General features: G+C 36.0%; 1 protein-coding gene across 5 annotated transcripts in view; it reads right to left on the reverse strand.

The window, feature by feature from the left end:
- Nucleotides 1–18,199, reverse strand: part of NBEA (neurobeachin) — a 460,133-nt gene that overhangs the window by 304,100 nt on the left and 137,834 nt on the right. For all 5 annotated transcript variants that reach the window (XM_088522208.1, XM_088522209.1, XM_088522210.1 and 2 more), the window contains exons 17-24: nt 17,260–17,352; nt 13,777–13,885; nt 10,244–10,325; nt 9,914–10,037; nt 9,354–9,546; nt 8,028–9,047; nt 5,633–5,850; nt 3,885–4,038 (exon numbers count right to left, since the gene is read on the reverse strand). In XM_088522208.1, coding sequence (XP_088378334.1) covers nt 3,885–4,038; nt 5,633–5,850; nt 8,028–9,047; nt 9,354–9,546; nt 9,914–10,037; nt 10,244–10,325; nt 13,777–13,885; nt 17,260–17,352 — 1,993 coding nt within the window. The remainder of the gene's footprint in view (nt 1–3,884; nt 4,039–5,632; nt 5,851–8,027; nt 9,048–9,353; nt 9,547–9,913; nt 10,038–10,243; nt 10,326–13,776; nt 13,886–17,259; nt 17,353–18,199) is intronic.

The raw sequence follows: 18,199 nt of genomic DNA on the forward strand, positions 1-18,199 counted from the left end.
CCAAACCGAAGGACATATTTTGTATAGTCCATAGAGCAATTCTGTGAGGCAATTTTGTAGACCAAAGTAGTGTTTTCACTGATTATGTAAGTCATAGAAAGAAAACGAGCATTTTACAACAAACTATTCAGCTGAAATGTAATCAAGTAGTTAATCTTTGTTTGAAGAAGGAAATGTGTTTGAAGTGCTTTGACAAACAAATGAAAATCACACAAAGCCAGCTGGTTCTTCCTGCAGAATGCTCCCTCATCTGAAGGAACACGACATAGCTCATTCCATAGTTACATCTGGGCAGGATTTCCTCAGCCCAAGCCAAAACATGACAGGTACTGGAATGCTTTGGGACCACAGAATTACCATGTCTGGGATAGGCTAGTCCTCAAATTCTGATATTCACAGTCAAACAATTGCATTAAACTTCATGTTTTCATTTTGGGTAGGATGACCTTCTTTTTTGCTACAACGCGCTTGAAACTAGTCCTTCAGTTTTCACTTTTTTTTTTTTTATGTAAAACCTAAGTTAGTAAAAAGAAATGTTTTGTCTCTACTATCTTGGAAAGAAGAAAGAAGAACATGATATCTATCACTAACTTATCACTCTTTAGTACTTAAAATAATTGTAATATTTCACTGTTTAAAACTACCAAATATCTTCAATATATTTGATGATAAAATCACAGAAAAAAAAATGGGACAGAAATGATTTTCTTTTCAGGAATATTTCAGTATTTTTGTAATTTTAATAATGGAAAAATCTTATCTGAAGAAATCTGAGACAAAGTAATCTCCTTTTGGAACAGAAAAGATTACTTTTTACAGAGCACAGACCATTTTTAATAGATCTTCCTCTTCTATAGCTGGAGACATTATAACCTGTTTTAAAAACCTGTGATTTTTGATATACAGATACTCATATAACACCGGCAGCATTCAGATCATAGTTTAGGAGCTGCTGTTTTAAAGGCTGCAGGCCAGTATTAACTACCTAGACTAAAATTCTAGACTTCATAGAATCAATGGCAAAACAAATTAATTTCAGGGAGCCCAGAAATTTACCCTCAATTTCCAGAGTTATTTCAGCTCCTCAAACAGCTCCTCCTTTGTCAAACTCTGCAGCAAGTCCTTGTCACAGCTGCTGTTCCTCGTAGTAACGAAACATTATTTCAGATTCCTAGTTTGTACATGAGGTGTTTTATCTGCAACCAGCTGCTGCTCCTGACAGAAGGTATCTCCTGAGAACCTTAATCCTTCCAATTTCCCAGATAGACTTCTTTCACACCTCTACACTATCTTAAGATAAGTCTTTCTTGTAGTTTAGAAAACTCAAAGCTCTCCCCCACAGATACAAAGTAAATCTGTACTGGGTGCTTTATAAAATTACTGCCCCCATAATTCTGGCAGTTATGTAATACCCTCAATTTAACAATCACAACACCAGAATCAACAGCGGAACATCCTGCAGCTTATTGTAAAGCAACAGACTTGCCTGTATGTCTCGTTATCATTTGCTTGTATTTCATTTCTTTTCACATGTATAATTTATATCTCTTAAAAATATCAGCATTTGAGGGAAGTCCTCACACAGACTCTGAGACGGAGGAGGTATATATTTGAAACCAAAGGGAATACTGAAACTTTGAGAATAGATTTCAGAGAATTACAGCAAGCTTTCCTCAGTATTCCATAAAAAATGATAATCTTCACCCTACCCAAGTCAATCACAAATTTTGTTTGTTTTCACAGATACTGCTGCAGGCTATATGCACGAAAAAATAGGGTTTTTTTTTTCCTTCTCCCTATGCCTATTTGATATTCTATATTCACAGCACTATTCAAATTATCTTTTTTAATCTGCAACATATTCGTAATACATTCCGACTTTGCTCTTAAGAAATTCAACCCTATCTAGTCTAATAAAATATAACAATTTCCTCTCATTCACATAAATATTTTGTAAGTTATATAAATTATATTATACTCTGAAATCTAAAACATTTGAGATAAACAGCTACCCAACTTTTCAAGACAGATTTCAGTATTTCCAGAATTTTTTAAAACAGTAGCTACTGATGAAGGCCTCAAGGGTTTGTTTGTTTATTTATTTGCAGTAACAGCAGCAAACTACTAGAAATTTCAGCTACTTTCTTTAATGGCTAGAAATGGTCAACTGACGACACATGGCTACTAATATAAGGAATATTCTTTAAAAGACAGGAGAAAAAAACTAGTTAAAAGGCACCTGACAGAGTTCCACCGAACACACTCGAGGAATTCCGGAATTAAGGTGACCCATTGCACAGCAGACAAAGGATACACAAAGTAATTTTCTAGCCAGACAGAAAAATTGTCATCTTGATAACAAATCCTAACTATGCAAAGGAAGAAGTCTTATTTATCTGGATAATTCCCCCAAGTCTTCTTTTTTAAAAAAAAAAAAAAAAGTACAAGTGCTCCTCTTTCACACTTTCATTGCAGTTGATTTCTGGTATGTCTCTATATTCAAAAATGATTACCAAAAATGGTTTGAAGAAAATTTATCTTAGGCTGTTGATGAAAACACTTGATTCACTAGCTACAACACAAAATTTTGACTCTGTATCTCGTGGGAAGAAATAATTCATTAATATAATTTAACTTTGCCATTCTTGAAGAGACCAGACAGCCCTGCACTACTATCAGTGTGTGAGAGATCTGCTCACAACACACATTAACTGCCAGGCCCCAAGGGTCTCTCTGGGCTGATGGGCTGCAGTTTATGCAGCAATACAGAAATTTGAGTAAGCAAGCTAATACTCTATTAACACTCTTTTAAAGCATTTAGCATTTTAAGAGCTAGAGAGGGGGTACAGACTATCATGTTTGGTGGCTACTTAAAGACTTATCCTTCCAGAGTATCTATTTTTTGAATCTACTTAGTCTTTCAGCTTCCATCACATCCTATGGCAGGGAGTCTCACAAAGTAATTGTGCTCCTTCAAAGGACTTCTGCTTTTTTCTTTTATTTCTAAGCCTGCTGCGAAGTACAGAGTCATTATATGCCTTACTATACAGGCTATGAAAAGAAACATTTGTCGTTTTTTCCCTTCATCTCCATATTACTCAGGAAATGGCTATAACAAGAAAATGAGCTTATATTGCTAGTAATATTTCTAGTCTCCAGCGCTTACTGGCTGTGTTATTTTAGGGGAGTCTATTCACTCCTCCTGTGCCTCAGTGTTCCCCTTTCAAAAACAAATATTAACTGTGAAACCTTATGGGATGTTTAGCACAGAAGAGGTGACTGTCTATTTTATACGGCCAGATAAGGCACCATACAAAAATGATAAATTACTTATTGACAATAGCGCGATATACACTCTCTCTCCCTTACATTTCCCTCTCAAATCTCTCCCTCTTCTTTCATGAACCATTCCTTTAGATTAATTTATCTGCTTGAGCTGCAGTCACCTAAGAAGTGACCACATGGCAGAGGATAAAATTATCAGTTTCCTTCCATAAGAGCTAAGGAAAAGTCAGGACCTCCTGAAGGAAGGACTAGTGAGAAGGAGGGAAGAGAAGAGTGACTTCTCTTATCATTTGGCATGCAAATGGTGGCCATGCAGACCTCAAACACCAATGACCAGGCATGATAAAGCACGTAATTTTGCTACAGGAACCATTTTTCTAACAGTCTTGTCTTTCAAATACTACAAATTATTATAAACACTCTGTATAATGAACCTTAAAAGTTCTGATCAATTTTTTTTATCTTTTTTTTTTTAAAGAAATTAGCAGACAGGGGAGGGGAGTCACTTTCAAAAAAAAAAGGCAGTTTCAAACAGTGGCACATATTGTTTTTATACAGCAACTTCTAATATGACCACTAGGTGGAAATATTGTACTTACAGTTGGGGATGTGGCTGCTGACAGCAATGGTAAAATTCCTCCACAAGCAATAATAATATTGTCTACCATCTGGGAAATGAGGTGTATTGTGTTGTGTACAAAAATAATATTTTCATTGCTATTGACAAAGTCCATCACAGACTTTGTGGAGTGACTGCAAGAACAGAAAAATGGATGAATTAAAAACAAACATACAAAATGAAAATCTAAATTATTCTTTGCAGCCAGAACATGAATATTTTTCAGAAACAAAGTAAAGCCTTTGCTATGAAACTCTGCATGTGTGAAAATATAAACAGAGCTAGTCTAATGTACAAATTTACAGCTAGCCCGTTGCAGAGCAGCATCAGCTTCAGCTGCTCAGCCCAGAACAGCAGCACTTCAATTTGCAGGCAATTCTCCTCAAAAGAACAGGGCTGTTTCTCCAGGGACAGTTCATACTCAGTACAAATGGAGTTCTCCATATCACAGTGTCACTGAAAGCTGCCCTGATAACACTTAAGGAAAGTGCGCAGGTGTTCCTGGATTTGGTGTTTTCGTTCTGTCATTCCTACAGCCTGGTCTCTTAGACTGCTACTGATCATGGAAACCTTACGCTGGCGTCTTAAAAGAGCAACCTGAGCATCTGGTGGTACCTTATTTACATCTAGCAAGTTTTTATATGAGAAAGCTAAAATATTTACTAATATTTCCTAATGCTAAGATACTTCCCGAATATTAACTTTAAAGCATTAGCAATAGCTTTACACGGTTGCTGATATGTGGTTAATGGGAACCTCAGTTACTCCATAGTGGTGAGAAATTGTTCCATGAAACAATCACTCCCTAAAAACATAAATCACAATGTGAGAATAACGTGGAATATTCGGCCTACAAATGACATGGGTTTGTTTTGTTTTTCCAAAACAACATTGTTACCAGCAAGTAAGAAAAAATCAAAGGCTTAAACTGAAACAAGGAAACTAAACTCCTAATCTCCAAGTATCATGAAAACAGAATGCAAGTAAAAGATGTTTGAGAAAACAAAACTAAAACTGTGTATTTCCTAGTGTCTATCACAGAATAGCTCATGAAACTGGAAATTAAATGTAATATAAATTGGTCTTTTGATAATATAATTAAGCTGAAGTTTTCGGACTTAGTCCGTTTTGGAATTTAGAGTAAACAATGTCTATTATACCTAAGGGCTCTGATAACAAAAAGTTTTTGTGCAAATAAATAGGATAGTAATAGCAAATAAATAGTGCTGTCAAAAGTAGCAACATAACTGCACGGCTAACTACAGTCAGGAGTTGGCCTTGGAAATTATCTGCTAGAAAAAGTAATTTCTTAGAAAACTTGCTAGGAAACAGTTTTTATTTATATTTATTTGTAGGACTGTATAGAATGTATTTCTTAATTAAACTATCTGAAAGAGAGGCAAGTTACAGATCCACAGACTTCCTCAGGTCTGAAACAGAAGCAGCAGCTTCTCATGTTAAATACAAGCTGGGACTGCAGCTCAGTTCAGGTAGGTATGAGCTACAGTCTCTGAGGAAAGCAGAAATTGCTGCCTGTAAAATAGAGGTGCTGCTGATTGGGAAGGGCTAAGAGAGAAGATAGAAGATACAGAAGGACCCTTCACCTCACAGTAACTCTCTCCCCTTCCCTGCGATCTCAGTTAACTCCCCTGTACAACATAGGGGCCATCTATTTTTTCCTGCCAACGGGAACACACAACAGGAGTTAAATAAAAAGCAACCATCTACCTTCTCCAAACATGTACATCTGTTTCTAGTGCAAACAGCAAATCTGTCAGGAGCCTCTGGTGCATGGGAGACCACTTGAACTCAGGAATACGAAACATAGTTGTGCGTGGCCCCGGGCTGAACTGGCGCCGCTGCTCCTCGGTCATGGGCATTCCTCGAAAGCCCAGGTCCACGCGCAGGTCTCGGTCCTGTTGGCTGACAGAGCGACCCTGCACCGCCTGTGGCAAGCACAACGTCAAAGATCCTGTTAACACTGTGTAAAGCTTCTCGGAATGGACAACGGAATTTCAGAAAGGATTGGCTAAAATCCAACTCAAGCACAAATGACAGGAAATAGTGTCATTCCAGCGTGGGTAGTATCAGTCAACACAGGAAATGCTCCAAATCAATCAGCATTTGGTGCCTGTGGTTTGCCCCACTTTCAGATACTTCCTCAGGCCTTACACTTAGGTTCCTCACTCCAAATATTACAGGAGAGATCATATGCTGCATATAGAAGGGCAACAGCAACAAGATTTTTTCCTTACACTGATCCTATCTTACACTGATGGGATAAAAGTTTCTTACGGTTTACATACGATTTTAATCCTAACAGATAATTACATGCTTCATAACCTTACATTCTTATAAGTCAATCATTACTTATGAAATTCATAAAACAAAAAAGGCTAAGGGACAGCCAGGCTCCAAATTACAATGGCAGGATGTTATATGGTAGCAGGACATAGTTGGATCACTTTTTCATTGTAAGTCTCACCTTACAAATTCACTGTATTTGTGTGTGCATAGGTGTACATAGCAAGTGAATACAGGCATTTCACTTGATTTTAAGCTGTGTATTTTGAAACACAAACTATTTGCTCCTTTTTCTTACTCTGCTCTTTTCAGGCCCATTTATCAGTTTCCATGGTATGAACAGGCCTAATTTTATGACTGAGGACAAAGTTTTTGGGAACTGATAGTAACAAATATACTGTCCCTCTCAATAGTTTTAGTTGATTATTCTTTATTACACAGAATGCTTTTAAATATAAGAATCCCCATACAATGCTTGATATTCTGTCTAGGGAGGATGTTCTCAAGTTTGAAAGTATACTTATAAAAGAATCAAAAATTTCATCCTATCTAAGTAGGTATTGTAGAGTTTTAGGCACTATTATCTTCAAAAGAAGAGTGTTTAGAACAATGTTAGAACCCACTGGTTTGAATAATTTTTTTTTCTTTAATAGGAAAACAATGTGCATTGGAATTCAGGGATTCCTTAAATACATGAAATTACATTTACTAGAGCTTTCTGAAAGTTCTTCCTGAAAACACAATGTGGCTAAGCTGATCCGTGTTCTTTTTATCAGACATCAACTTTGCATGTCAGGCGATCTTAGAAATCCTTTCTGATCACATAGTGTGCACTACATGGTATTAGGAAGAGCAATTTTTGTAGCACTGGCTCTTCCATCACAGATTCAGAAACTCTGCTTGACTTCAGAACTGTAGATCAATATTAGTCCAGTAGTAAGGTAGTCAAATCTTACGGTAGCCACTTTATTTTCAGCTAACAACATCCTTACAAGCAATTTTTGACTAAGTGCTATAGACTCTGAATAATGATAGCGGGGAAATCAATTCTGTGCTTCAAAAATACAAAAAGAATAATTTATTTTATTGCTTAAACAAAGCACAGACTCTTTGAAAAAAAATAAGCTTTTATGCTACACTTTTCCATTTTAAGAATGCTGTGTCTTTCACAAAGACATTAAGTAGCAGGATTTTCAGAGACAGCCCTTGACAGAAAAGCATCTCTGAGAAGAAAGTAAATCTCCATTCTGGAAAGTAAATCACAGTTTTTCATCTACTATTACTAAGCCATTTCTTTCCTTGTGCCCAGAGCGAGTAATATGGGGATCACTTATGCCTGTGTTCCTTCACTGGAAGATGTATTGATGCACTGAAGTGCTGCAAGTCAAATTACATTCTGTTGAGAGTAATGCAAGAGTAAAAAATACCTAATAAATAACAAAACATAGATAATATTAATCTTTAAAAAAATATGTAAACAAGATCCTCAAGAGCTAAAGCACTACTATAAGAGCATTTGTTAATCTGTCCACAAGAAACAAGGGAAAAAGATGAGGGGTTTCCTTAGCTAAGTTTTTAAACTAAAACATACACAATTGCAACATATATTTCTATACCGCCATAAAAGACTTCAGCACCTCTTACACAGGTAATGGCATCATCCTTCTGAAAGCAAATAGGCTCGGAAGAGAGACTCCTCTCAGGTAACTGAAGTACCTGGAGCACCTGCCAGACTTGGCACTAATAATGCAGCCAGCAGCAAAGAACACTCCTTACATTAGACACATACAAGGCTAAGGCTACAGCACTTGGCACTTACTTGGGTTGTGGTGGTTGTCTGGATCTTTCTTATCTCCTTTCCCGCTTCCTTACCATCATCAGATCTCTCTGTGTCTGATATTATACTTCCAGCATCAACACTAGGTACCGTTTTGCTACCAGAAGACTCTGTCTCAAGAGTTGTGGCCGTCATTTCAGCATATTCTAATCCTTTAGATGACGAAGCCAGTTCCCTCTCAGAAATGCTATTCATTCCGTCCGAGGTTGTATGAATCTTGAACTCCTTTTCCTCTATTATACTTGCAGGACACGTTCTCTCTACGTTACCTGTCATGTGCGCAAGCAATTCCAAATCATCATTTACACCAAGATGTATTTGTGTCTCTTGCACATTTGGAATAGAAATGTGATTACTTGAAAGTTCAGGTAAAAGCTTCTCCTCTTGACTGGGTATTTTATCAAAGAGAAATGAGGTACTGTTAGTAGAAGGTTCATCTTTCTCATCAGCTAGAGTTATTAATGGACCATTATCTTTTTCCTCATTCTTCTTAATAATACCAACACTTCCATGAACATTATTTTGGAGTTTCTCAACAGCAGCACTATATACATTATCTAAAAGAGATTCAACTTCCACAAGTGCACCGTTTTCTCCCGTTACCAGTGTCTCTGGTGATAAATCCATATCATCAAGTTTTACTTCAGTAGCTTCTACCTTTTCAGCTTTTATATCAACTAAAAGGTCATGAACTTCCACATGTACTCCTCCTCCTGGTCTCTCAGCACTTCCAAGCACATCATCTGACACCTTTGTAGCCATGAGCAAGTCCCTGGTGTCCGTACTGACAGGGTAATCTGTTTCACTTTCGGGACTTTGGCTTTGTGAAAGGTCTTCTATCTCTCGAATTTCCATTCCACCTTTTGCACCTGTTGTCTGAGATGAAAGGCCTGAGATAGTGCTAACATTCCCCTTTTTTCCTTTTTTTATATTCTCTTCCTCTTGCCTTTGATACTCTTCATACATTTTTGCTAGGTACTCCTTGTGAGCCTCATATGTCACCTTAAAAAGAAAAGAACAGATTATGTGGACAACTATCTACATTAAGCCTGAGCAAAAAAAAAAAAAAAAAAAAAGGTAAGAATCTTAACTATGTAATACTTAACATATATGGCTCAGAGAGTGTTTCACAGCAAATGGCCCACCCTGGTGACAAAAAATGCCACCTTGACATATGCTCTGATAGCCACCAGATGGCACTAAATCACTTTTAATCTTGCCCACTTTATTTCTAGTTACTTTGGAGGAGTTTTTAAGATAACAAATAAAATAAAATAAAATAAAATAAATCCATGAACCATTTCTTACCTTGGAATGAGCTATAGAAAGAGTATCAACCCACACTCTCCATCCTCCCCATTCATATTTTATTGCATGATACAGGAGAATACGGAAAATGTTGTAAACCATCTCTGTAATCTTCTGTTCTTCAGAGTTCTTAGGGTTAATGTATCCCAGAGAAAACATCCAGTCCTGCCACACTGAACACTGAAGTAAACATCTAAAGTGAAATAATTAGGTCAAAATATATTCAAATGAAGCTTCTTTGACATTGAGATGGACAGTTAAAATATGAGGAAAATAATATGGCATGCCTCTCTGAACATGAATCCAGTGTTAAGTACTGGATTTCAAGTACTTTAGGATCAGTAAAATATTTTAAAATATATTCCAACCAAAAGAAGCAAATAGTAGTTGCTAACTTAAGAAGAGATACTGAAACCATATTCTGGTTATTAAAATAAACATTTAAATGTTGTTAAATAACGTTTAACACATGTATAGAGCATTGTGCACAGTAAAACCAATTACTGCTACATCCAAGTCAAGTACATACTAGGAAGAAAATATTCTTTACAGTAACATACCTTCTGTTTTCACGGCTATTACTGAAAAGTTTTATCATATCAGATAAGAACAAACGTCGAACTTCCATCAGCTCTGCACTTGGCGTGGAGTTTTTTAACAGTGTTGCCACCACCTTTAGAATCACTTTGGGAAAAAAGATCAGTTACGTAACACATTGTAAAACTATTTGCAAAAAAAAAAAAAAAAAAAGTTGCTAACAGCCACTAGTGTAAATAAGTGAAACCCAAGCGTACTTGGAATATTCTAACGAACTTCCCCTCTTTTTTGAAACATCATTTTCAAAACAATATAGTCAATACTCTTGCCATGTAAACAGAACAGGTCCTTACTTGGATTCTGAATTTTCACTGTAGAATCTGGCTCTGGATGTGGCTTATGAACAACTTGAGTACATACTTGTTCTGTCAAAATCTAAAAGACAGAATATTAAGTTCCATTTACCATTTTTTATTTAAACTCTACATCATACATTTTTTTTTGCTTTTGTTTATTTTGTTAAGAAGAACATTTACCATGGCTAGGCTATAACTTCATAAAATAGATTTCAGTAAAATATTTCTCTCTCTCTCTCCAAGAATGGAAACAAGGAAATTTCTCTACGCAAAGAGCAGGATACTTATACATGTAATATCACTGGCTAACTATTTTTTCATTTAGCTGCTTAGCTGTACAATAACGGTGTTTTGAATATATGGGTTTGTGTAAGCCATACAGCACAAAATACAAAAACTCTATGTGTGACAGTTGATGTTTGAGTCAAAATGGTATTTCTTGAGGTCAAATGTTTAACAACAGGCAGAGAACTGTCCAAGATCCTATCTGAATTTCATGTTGATCTTCCACAGAAGAACAAACAAAAAGAAATAGTTTTACTTGAAACACCTACCATTTTCACAGAATCACAGGATGGTTGAGGCTGGAAGGGACCTCTAGAGATCATCTAGTCCAACCCCCTGCTCCAGCAGGGACACCCAGAGCACGTGGCACAGGGTGGCATCCAGGCAGGTTTGGGAGATCTCCAGAGAAGGAGACTCCACAACCTCTCTGGGCAGCCTGTTCCAGTACTCTATTTTCCTAATGAAGTAATTTGTGTCACCAGAATATCCACTGCCAAATGTAATCTACTGTTGCTTGTACCACTGGTATTTGGAGGTTACAGTAAGTGAAATGATTGTAATTGCTTTAAGCAGACCACCGGTAATGCCAAATGGCTACTCCACCTCCAAGGACATGTGCTATAACACAGATGTTGAATAAAGACATCAGCTATATTTAAGAGATCCACAAGTAAAATGTCACATTTTATACCTTAAACTCAATTATGGTTAAATATACTGACAGCTAATCAGAGACTCTGGAAGCTTTCGGAAACAGCATTAAAAGTGAAGTCAATTGATTAAATTTTGCTGTGAACTGCAAATAGTTTCCTTATGAATTTCATCTGCAGAAATTGACCCAAAGCTACTTAACCACAAAGCTGGTGAAATCGATAAATTATTCAAGTTTAAGATCCATTAAGGAGTAACAGTGGCACATGTAAATAAAATACAGGTATACTTTATCAAAAAGCCTGCTTTCTGTTACTTGAGATGTTCTAGGTGTTAAGAAGGCTTTTCAAAAAGCGGAATAAAAGCAGGGCAATTGTCTCCACTGTAACAACACTTGGTATCAGTCAACCAACACGTATTTTTATCAGTAGGTAGATTAGAGTAGGTAGAGTTTTTGACATGAAAATGCTGTAGAAATTTCTAAGTATGTGGTAAGATTCTTAAAGAATTTGAAAATACTCATCACTCCTCAGAAGACTTCAGATTTAGATGTTGCATTGAGAAACATGTCACTAATAAGAACCGTCAAAAGTTAAATGAACAGCTACACATCTAAAAGAGTGAGAGTCAACATGATCTGTATGTTGCTGCATGACCTAAGGCCCCATCCTAAAGACTGTGTGCAGTTTCGGGCCACCAGATTTGAAGAATTGGACACAGTCCAGCAGAGGACCACATGGGTGACTGGAACACAGTGGGATAGACATCAGTGGCTCTATGCATGCTATCCTCTTTTTAAGAAAATGCTAAAAAATTACATGTTTTTTAATGTTGGATTGACGGTAAGTATACTTAAGCCAATTTATTTCATGGCAGAATCATTTCACTAGTAATTCATGTTTATTGCTAACTACAACTCTAGCTCATTTTTTAATCAATAATTAAACTAACTTCATGGGCAAATGTAGTACCTTTGAATGTGTGTTTACAAATTTTCACTGAAAAGAGAATAACCATATGAATTTGCTTTTTATGAGAGAACATGGAAAATATCTGTATCAGTCACAAATGTTTTGCACTCCTGCAGACCTCTAGCTCTTTCCTGAGTATAAGAAGCTATGATACCTGAAAATAACTTACACGTAACTTTTAATATTTTTTAGTTTCAATTCACTCCTACAAATTCTTGGTTTTCAAATAATTTTAATCCATTCTATATGGAAAAAGAGGCTTTGCAGCCTCATTTGACATAATTTGTTTCGTTTTTTTTTTTTTTTTTTTTTAAATAAGTATATCAGAAACTGTTAATATTAAGCATCAGTAAGGTTAAATATTATGCTTACCTATCCTAAGAAGATTCATGAAATCTATTCATTTTCATGAACTGAAGACATTTGGGTATTCCTTTCAGAAAGTTGCTTAGTCTCCTTAACACTTTAAATTCTCAGCAGAAAGTGGCAAGCCTTTTATTAAAGGGTCTAGTGGACCATGACCTCCAGGAGTTCAGTTATCCTGACTCAATTGTCTCTACTGGGCAAATTCATTTGCGAAGAATTTCCAAGCATTAAATGGGTGATTTGGTGGTTTTTAACCACAGCTGGAATCCCCAGCAAGTCTCCAAGCTCACACTCTATGCTGTCTTATGCTAGTTAGGATGGAAGTCTATGACCCAGTTATTAGTGGTTCAACTCCACAAAGAATAGGGAGGATGTGTAACCGGAGCCTAGATTGCTGCAAAGCTGCCCTCATCTGTGATTCACAAAACTTCAGAGAGTCTCAGGAGATGTTTAGCTGTTTCCCTATTCAGTTCATAACTGTCTTTTGTAAACTCATGTTTTACATGATTATTTGGCTAGGTCTTTCAAACAGGCTTATTTAGTCTCTTGGAATCATAAAGAAAGAAACTGTGCTCCTCCTGAAACGAAGATAGATGGTAAAACATGGTAGGAGAGAAGACTATGACTGCCTTTAAGGAGAGGATCAAGGAAAGTAGGTCACCCTAGACATACCTTGGAAAAGCAGAGTCAACATAAGGGTTAACATTTGTCAGACAGAGGCTTAAGGAATATCTAACTCTGAGGGGACTCTACGGCATGGGACCTAACTGGGGAATGTCTACAACATGGGTGGGAGAGACAGCAGCAGTGCTTTCAAAGACATGATATTTAGTAAGTTGCTACTCTTTGCTCAGAGACACAAATCTCTTAAAATACCTACACATATGTAGATATATGGACACACATACATATCTCCATGGTTTTCCTTTACAAATAATGGAAGAGCAAGCAAGTGCCTGACTGAGGTAACTTTTTTTTTTTGGAGGGTGAAGAACATCTCAAATAGCAGAGTGTTTTCTATCTCCTTTTATAACAGATGGAAAGTTTTACAGCAAAGTCGCGTAAAGTATACCTTTGTTTATAAATCTACCCAAAATGTAGCAAAATAAACCCTGAACCAAGCAATCATATTTTAGAATTGCTAATTATAATTTTCTTGGCGTCTGGAGAATTACGACGTTCCCAGGATCATAAAATATAATTAAGTCATAATTTTTACAACACAGGTCATAATCTGTAGGCATAATTAAGTTGTACCTCATAAAGTGTGTTATACGTTGTGACGGTCACTGTATTTGTATGTAGCATCAATCTTTCTCCCAGCAGAGTGAAAAGACTGTGGGTGTGCATGATTTCAACCTTTCGCCTAGACAAGAAAAATACAGCAAAACACATTGAAGATTTTAAGTAGGTGCAAAAACCACAAAAGCCATATATTTTGATGTTGTACAAAGATGTTTTAAAACCTGTTACTCCTTAAATGTTACTAATCAAAAATCGTTTAACATACTACTCAGAATGAACATTGCTGTAGTACACACAAAGTTTCTCAGAATGCTATTTTATATTTATGAAGGGCTTTTGTATAAAGCACAGGAGGCATTTTTCTTATCCTACATGATTTTCATGGCAGAAAACAATAATGTAATTCCTTTCTATCCTTCTCAGGCTGAGAAAGTTCCAGATGTTGACAGGTGGCTAAGATGTGACCAGTGGAGAACACGTGGTTTGTCACCCTCTCAAGGGCTCAAGACTACTCATCCTTAGATCTTCCAAAATCTATATTAACATTTACAAAATTTATCAAAGCTGTCAAACTCTTCATACATCATTGCCTCATCCAGCCAAAGTAATTAAATCCTGGCATATTATATTTTATAAAGCAAATGAATTTAAAAAGTAGTGAAGAATTATGAAACTCCAAGAGACCGAGATGCATAAGTTAACATTGTACTGCCAGCACCAAAACCTACTAGAATCTTTAAAAAGAGAAGAAAGTGCCCCTGCAAATAGCAAACATAACATTAGTGAATTTTATCTGTCCTTTAATAGTATCCTCTTTTAACTGCTTATCAGTGCTTATTGTATGTAACATTATTAAATTTATCAACTACTGTAATAAATCAGAAGGCATAGTCAAAATAACTAATAATCTACATGAAAGAGCCAAAATAACATGACTTTTACAAACTTTCATGCTTTTTTAAAAAAAGCAAAAAACTCCCTTTTCTTGTGATTACTGATTAGCAAAATTATAAAGGAATAATGAATTAATGAATAGTAGAGGTTTAAAGTGCACAGATTCATTCTAGAACTTTTGAAATGAATACACTATGATTTTCAGGGATCCACTGAGGGGTAAAAGGGAATGCTGATGAGTTACCTGTGAGAAAAACTAGAAGAACTAAAACTTGTGAGTCATGATGGAGCAAGTAACATGACAAATGGAGTGGGATATGTATGCTAATTCTGCTTAAAACAAACTGAACTTTGTAGCTAGCAGATTCAACTTGCACTATTTCTAAGAAAACGTATAATGTATGAATTCTTCCAAAGAAAGGAAGAAATCTTAGTTTTCAAGATACTTGTACACAGGTATAACTAATTATTGCAAACAATATATTAATAAACACATTACACACACACAATATTACAGATTAATGTATCTACATGTTACTGTATTTGAGATATAGTACATTCTCATGAAGGAATTTATTAAACATACATAAATAAATAATCCTCTTTCCTATTTTAGGAAGGTTTAAACATGCATATCAAAACAAACAAAATTAAATAACTCAGAGTAGAATTCCTTTTGGTGGTAGAATAAAAGAATAAGATGGCAGAGAGGGGAAAAAAGGAGGATTTTGCCACATGTTTAAGGTTAACCAAGTTACCCTTTCATCACAAGGGAAAAACAGTGAAGACATTCAACCTCTGTTTAACACATGACTTGGTCTGGGAATCAGTCACCCTCACCTACAGCCTCACCTGCAAGAGTGCCTGTGAACGACAGCAGTGGTGCCTGTTGGTGTATCTCTATGTTTGCTCACTCACACTGGATTGGTGCAGACTTTTTAAACCGCATTACAGCATCTCTTTATGCAATTCTGCTTTAGTGCATCAAATCAGAACAGCAGTGGCATGCCTGTTTCTTTAGTGTCAAACACAAACCTATGCATGTCACTGGTTTACAATTTTACAATTCTCTAGCCACTTTTAATTTCCTGTGGCTGAACACAACTCCATCTTTTATTTATGTACACATATATATGTGTACAAATACATATTTCACTAGCATTATCTGTAAAATATGAAAATTAGGGGGCATTTCCAGCTGCTGTAATCTACATAAAATGTGAGCATTTACAGATGCTCCAGGGCCTGAAAAATTGAAATAAATAAATAAATAAAGTGAAAATTTCTGAACATTCAGTTCAGTGAAAGACCCAAGGCACATTCAAGTGGATTTCAACTGCTTCAATTATATGAAAAATATATTCACTCAACAATGGAATCTCTATTGATACATCCATAATTTCACTAATATATCCTAAAGATTTTAAAAATAAGATCTCAGCTTCTGAAAAACTCATTTTTATGCTTCTGTTTCTCTAACAGAAAAATAATTTGCTACAGACTATTGCGTGAATGATGAATGTTTTTAACAAATGTACTTAACTGGACAAACAACAGGCCTCTGATCAAGGTGCCTTTTACTGTATTGGGAATAAACCTTACGTAATGCAACTCCTATGAATCCAATGGATTACATTTGAAAAGCCCTTTGAGATTCTTGAGTGGATTGTGAATTTGCTGTAGTATTTCCCAGAACACTATTTGGCTTACCACATCCCGAAAGCAAAAACCCATCGGGGAGCATGTTCTAAGCTGACTGCTTCTCAATTATGCAGCCATACTTTATTGATCTCACTGGAAAAAAGGGCACTACACTTTACAGCAACACTCTGGCTGGGCTCCGAGCGCCTCTCTCTCGTAACGAGGTTTTACACGATGAAGTCTCTCTGCCATGAAGTGCACTGCTAATTTCACGCTGTGGAGTCTCCAACTGGAAAATCCACACAGAAGTGGCACCGTGGGGAGGCGCATGTAACCGAGACTGCACGCGTCTCCGTTCTTCCTTAGCACCAAATAATGGGAGATCAGACTAAGTCCATTAATTTTGTTATGCTGGTTCATTCTAAACGTGACTCTTTCCCGCCACCTTTTATATGTAAGTATGTTCTTAACTTCTTGTTTACAATCATTTAATTAATGTTTGCTTTTCCTTTCTTTTTCAATCCCTCTGTTTCGTTTCCCTTTCACATTTTAAAAGCTATTAAGTGTAATGACACTGAAAATGTCAGCAACCGAGCAACAAATTTTTGATAATCATGTTTTCCACCATGCACAGTATGTACAGCAGGATATACAACATAACTTTAAAAATGCATCTTGAGAAAATCTTTTAGGTCATTTTAAGAGTTAACTTTGAGCATATTATGCATTTGACATACAATCATTATTTAATTTCAAATGTCATAGTAGTAACAAGTTAACTAGCACATGAATCATTTTATCCCAATGCAATTATGGTAACAGAATCTGCAAATTATCAACCAGAAAATAAAACATTATAGGGAGTTCCTAAAGACTATCATACAATATAGTGATAAGCACAAAAGGACAAGAATTATGAACTTTAATATATCAATGTAATAATTTTAAAACAATACTTACTTATGACCCAAATGTTTAAGAAAATATCCAAGGACCTTCAAGGCTTGCACCCATATACTCTCACTTTTGGAAGCCAGCAGTTTATAAATCACTCTAAAAAGGAGAAAAAAATCATCTTTTTTTTTCAGTTTATTACTACCCATCTCACATTTATATTATATGTCACTGAACAAGGAAAGTTCCTAATAAAGTCAGAAAATGAAATGAAATGAAAAAAAAAACACTTAAAAAAACCCACTTTACAGAAAATGAAAGGATATACTAAATCTAAATACACCTTAAGAGTTTGATAACAAATTCTTTAAAAATAGCAGAATTCAGGAAGTCACCAAAGGACACATCTCAAAGCCACAAATTTTGATTTGGTTTTGAGTCTAAATATAGGTCAGGGACATGGTATTGTTTCGGTTCAGTTTAATGTTTCCTAGCAGAAAGCTACTTCCTTCTGTCTTATTTCTCACTTGGAACCATCACACAGAAGAACCCCAGCACTTGTAGCTCAAGACAAGAAAAGCAGTCTGGAGAAGTCAGGGGAGTTTAACACTTTCTTAGATGGTTGCTCTGGCTGCTACTAGAAAACCTTCTTAAACTTCTTAAAACTCCTACTCAGTGTCCTTTCTACACAGTATAGGGTACTTTAATTGAATACCAGGGTGTTCATAGGGAAACGTCATTTATCAAAAGCAAAATATGGCAATATATTACACACACACACACACATACACACAGCTTATAGCTATAAATCCATATGCTTGTTGCATCAGTTTAAAGTCGGAAAAAAAAAAAGAAAAAGAAAGAAAGAAAAATCACACACCCTGGTTTGACATCCTGGATAAAAGAGGCCTCAAAATTTTACCCAATTTTATGACTAAGTCAAAGAGATTTTGTAGCTTTTTGGAAAGAAGTCTTAATCCAAGGACACCAACAGACAGAAAAAACT

This window comes from Tinamus guttatus, unplaced genomic scaffold (assembly GCF_059628265.1).
Source record: "Tinamus guttatus ecotype Peru unplaced genomic scaffold, ASM5962826v1 Tinamus_guttatus_pri_ptg000150l, whole genome shotgun sequence".
Lineage (NCBI taxonomy): Eukaryota > Metazoa > Chordata > Aves > Tinamiformes > Tinamidae > Tinamus > Tinamus guttatus.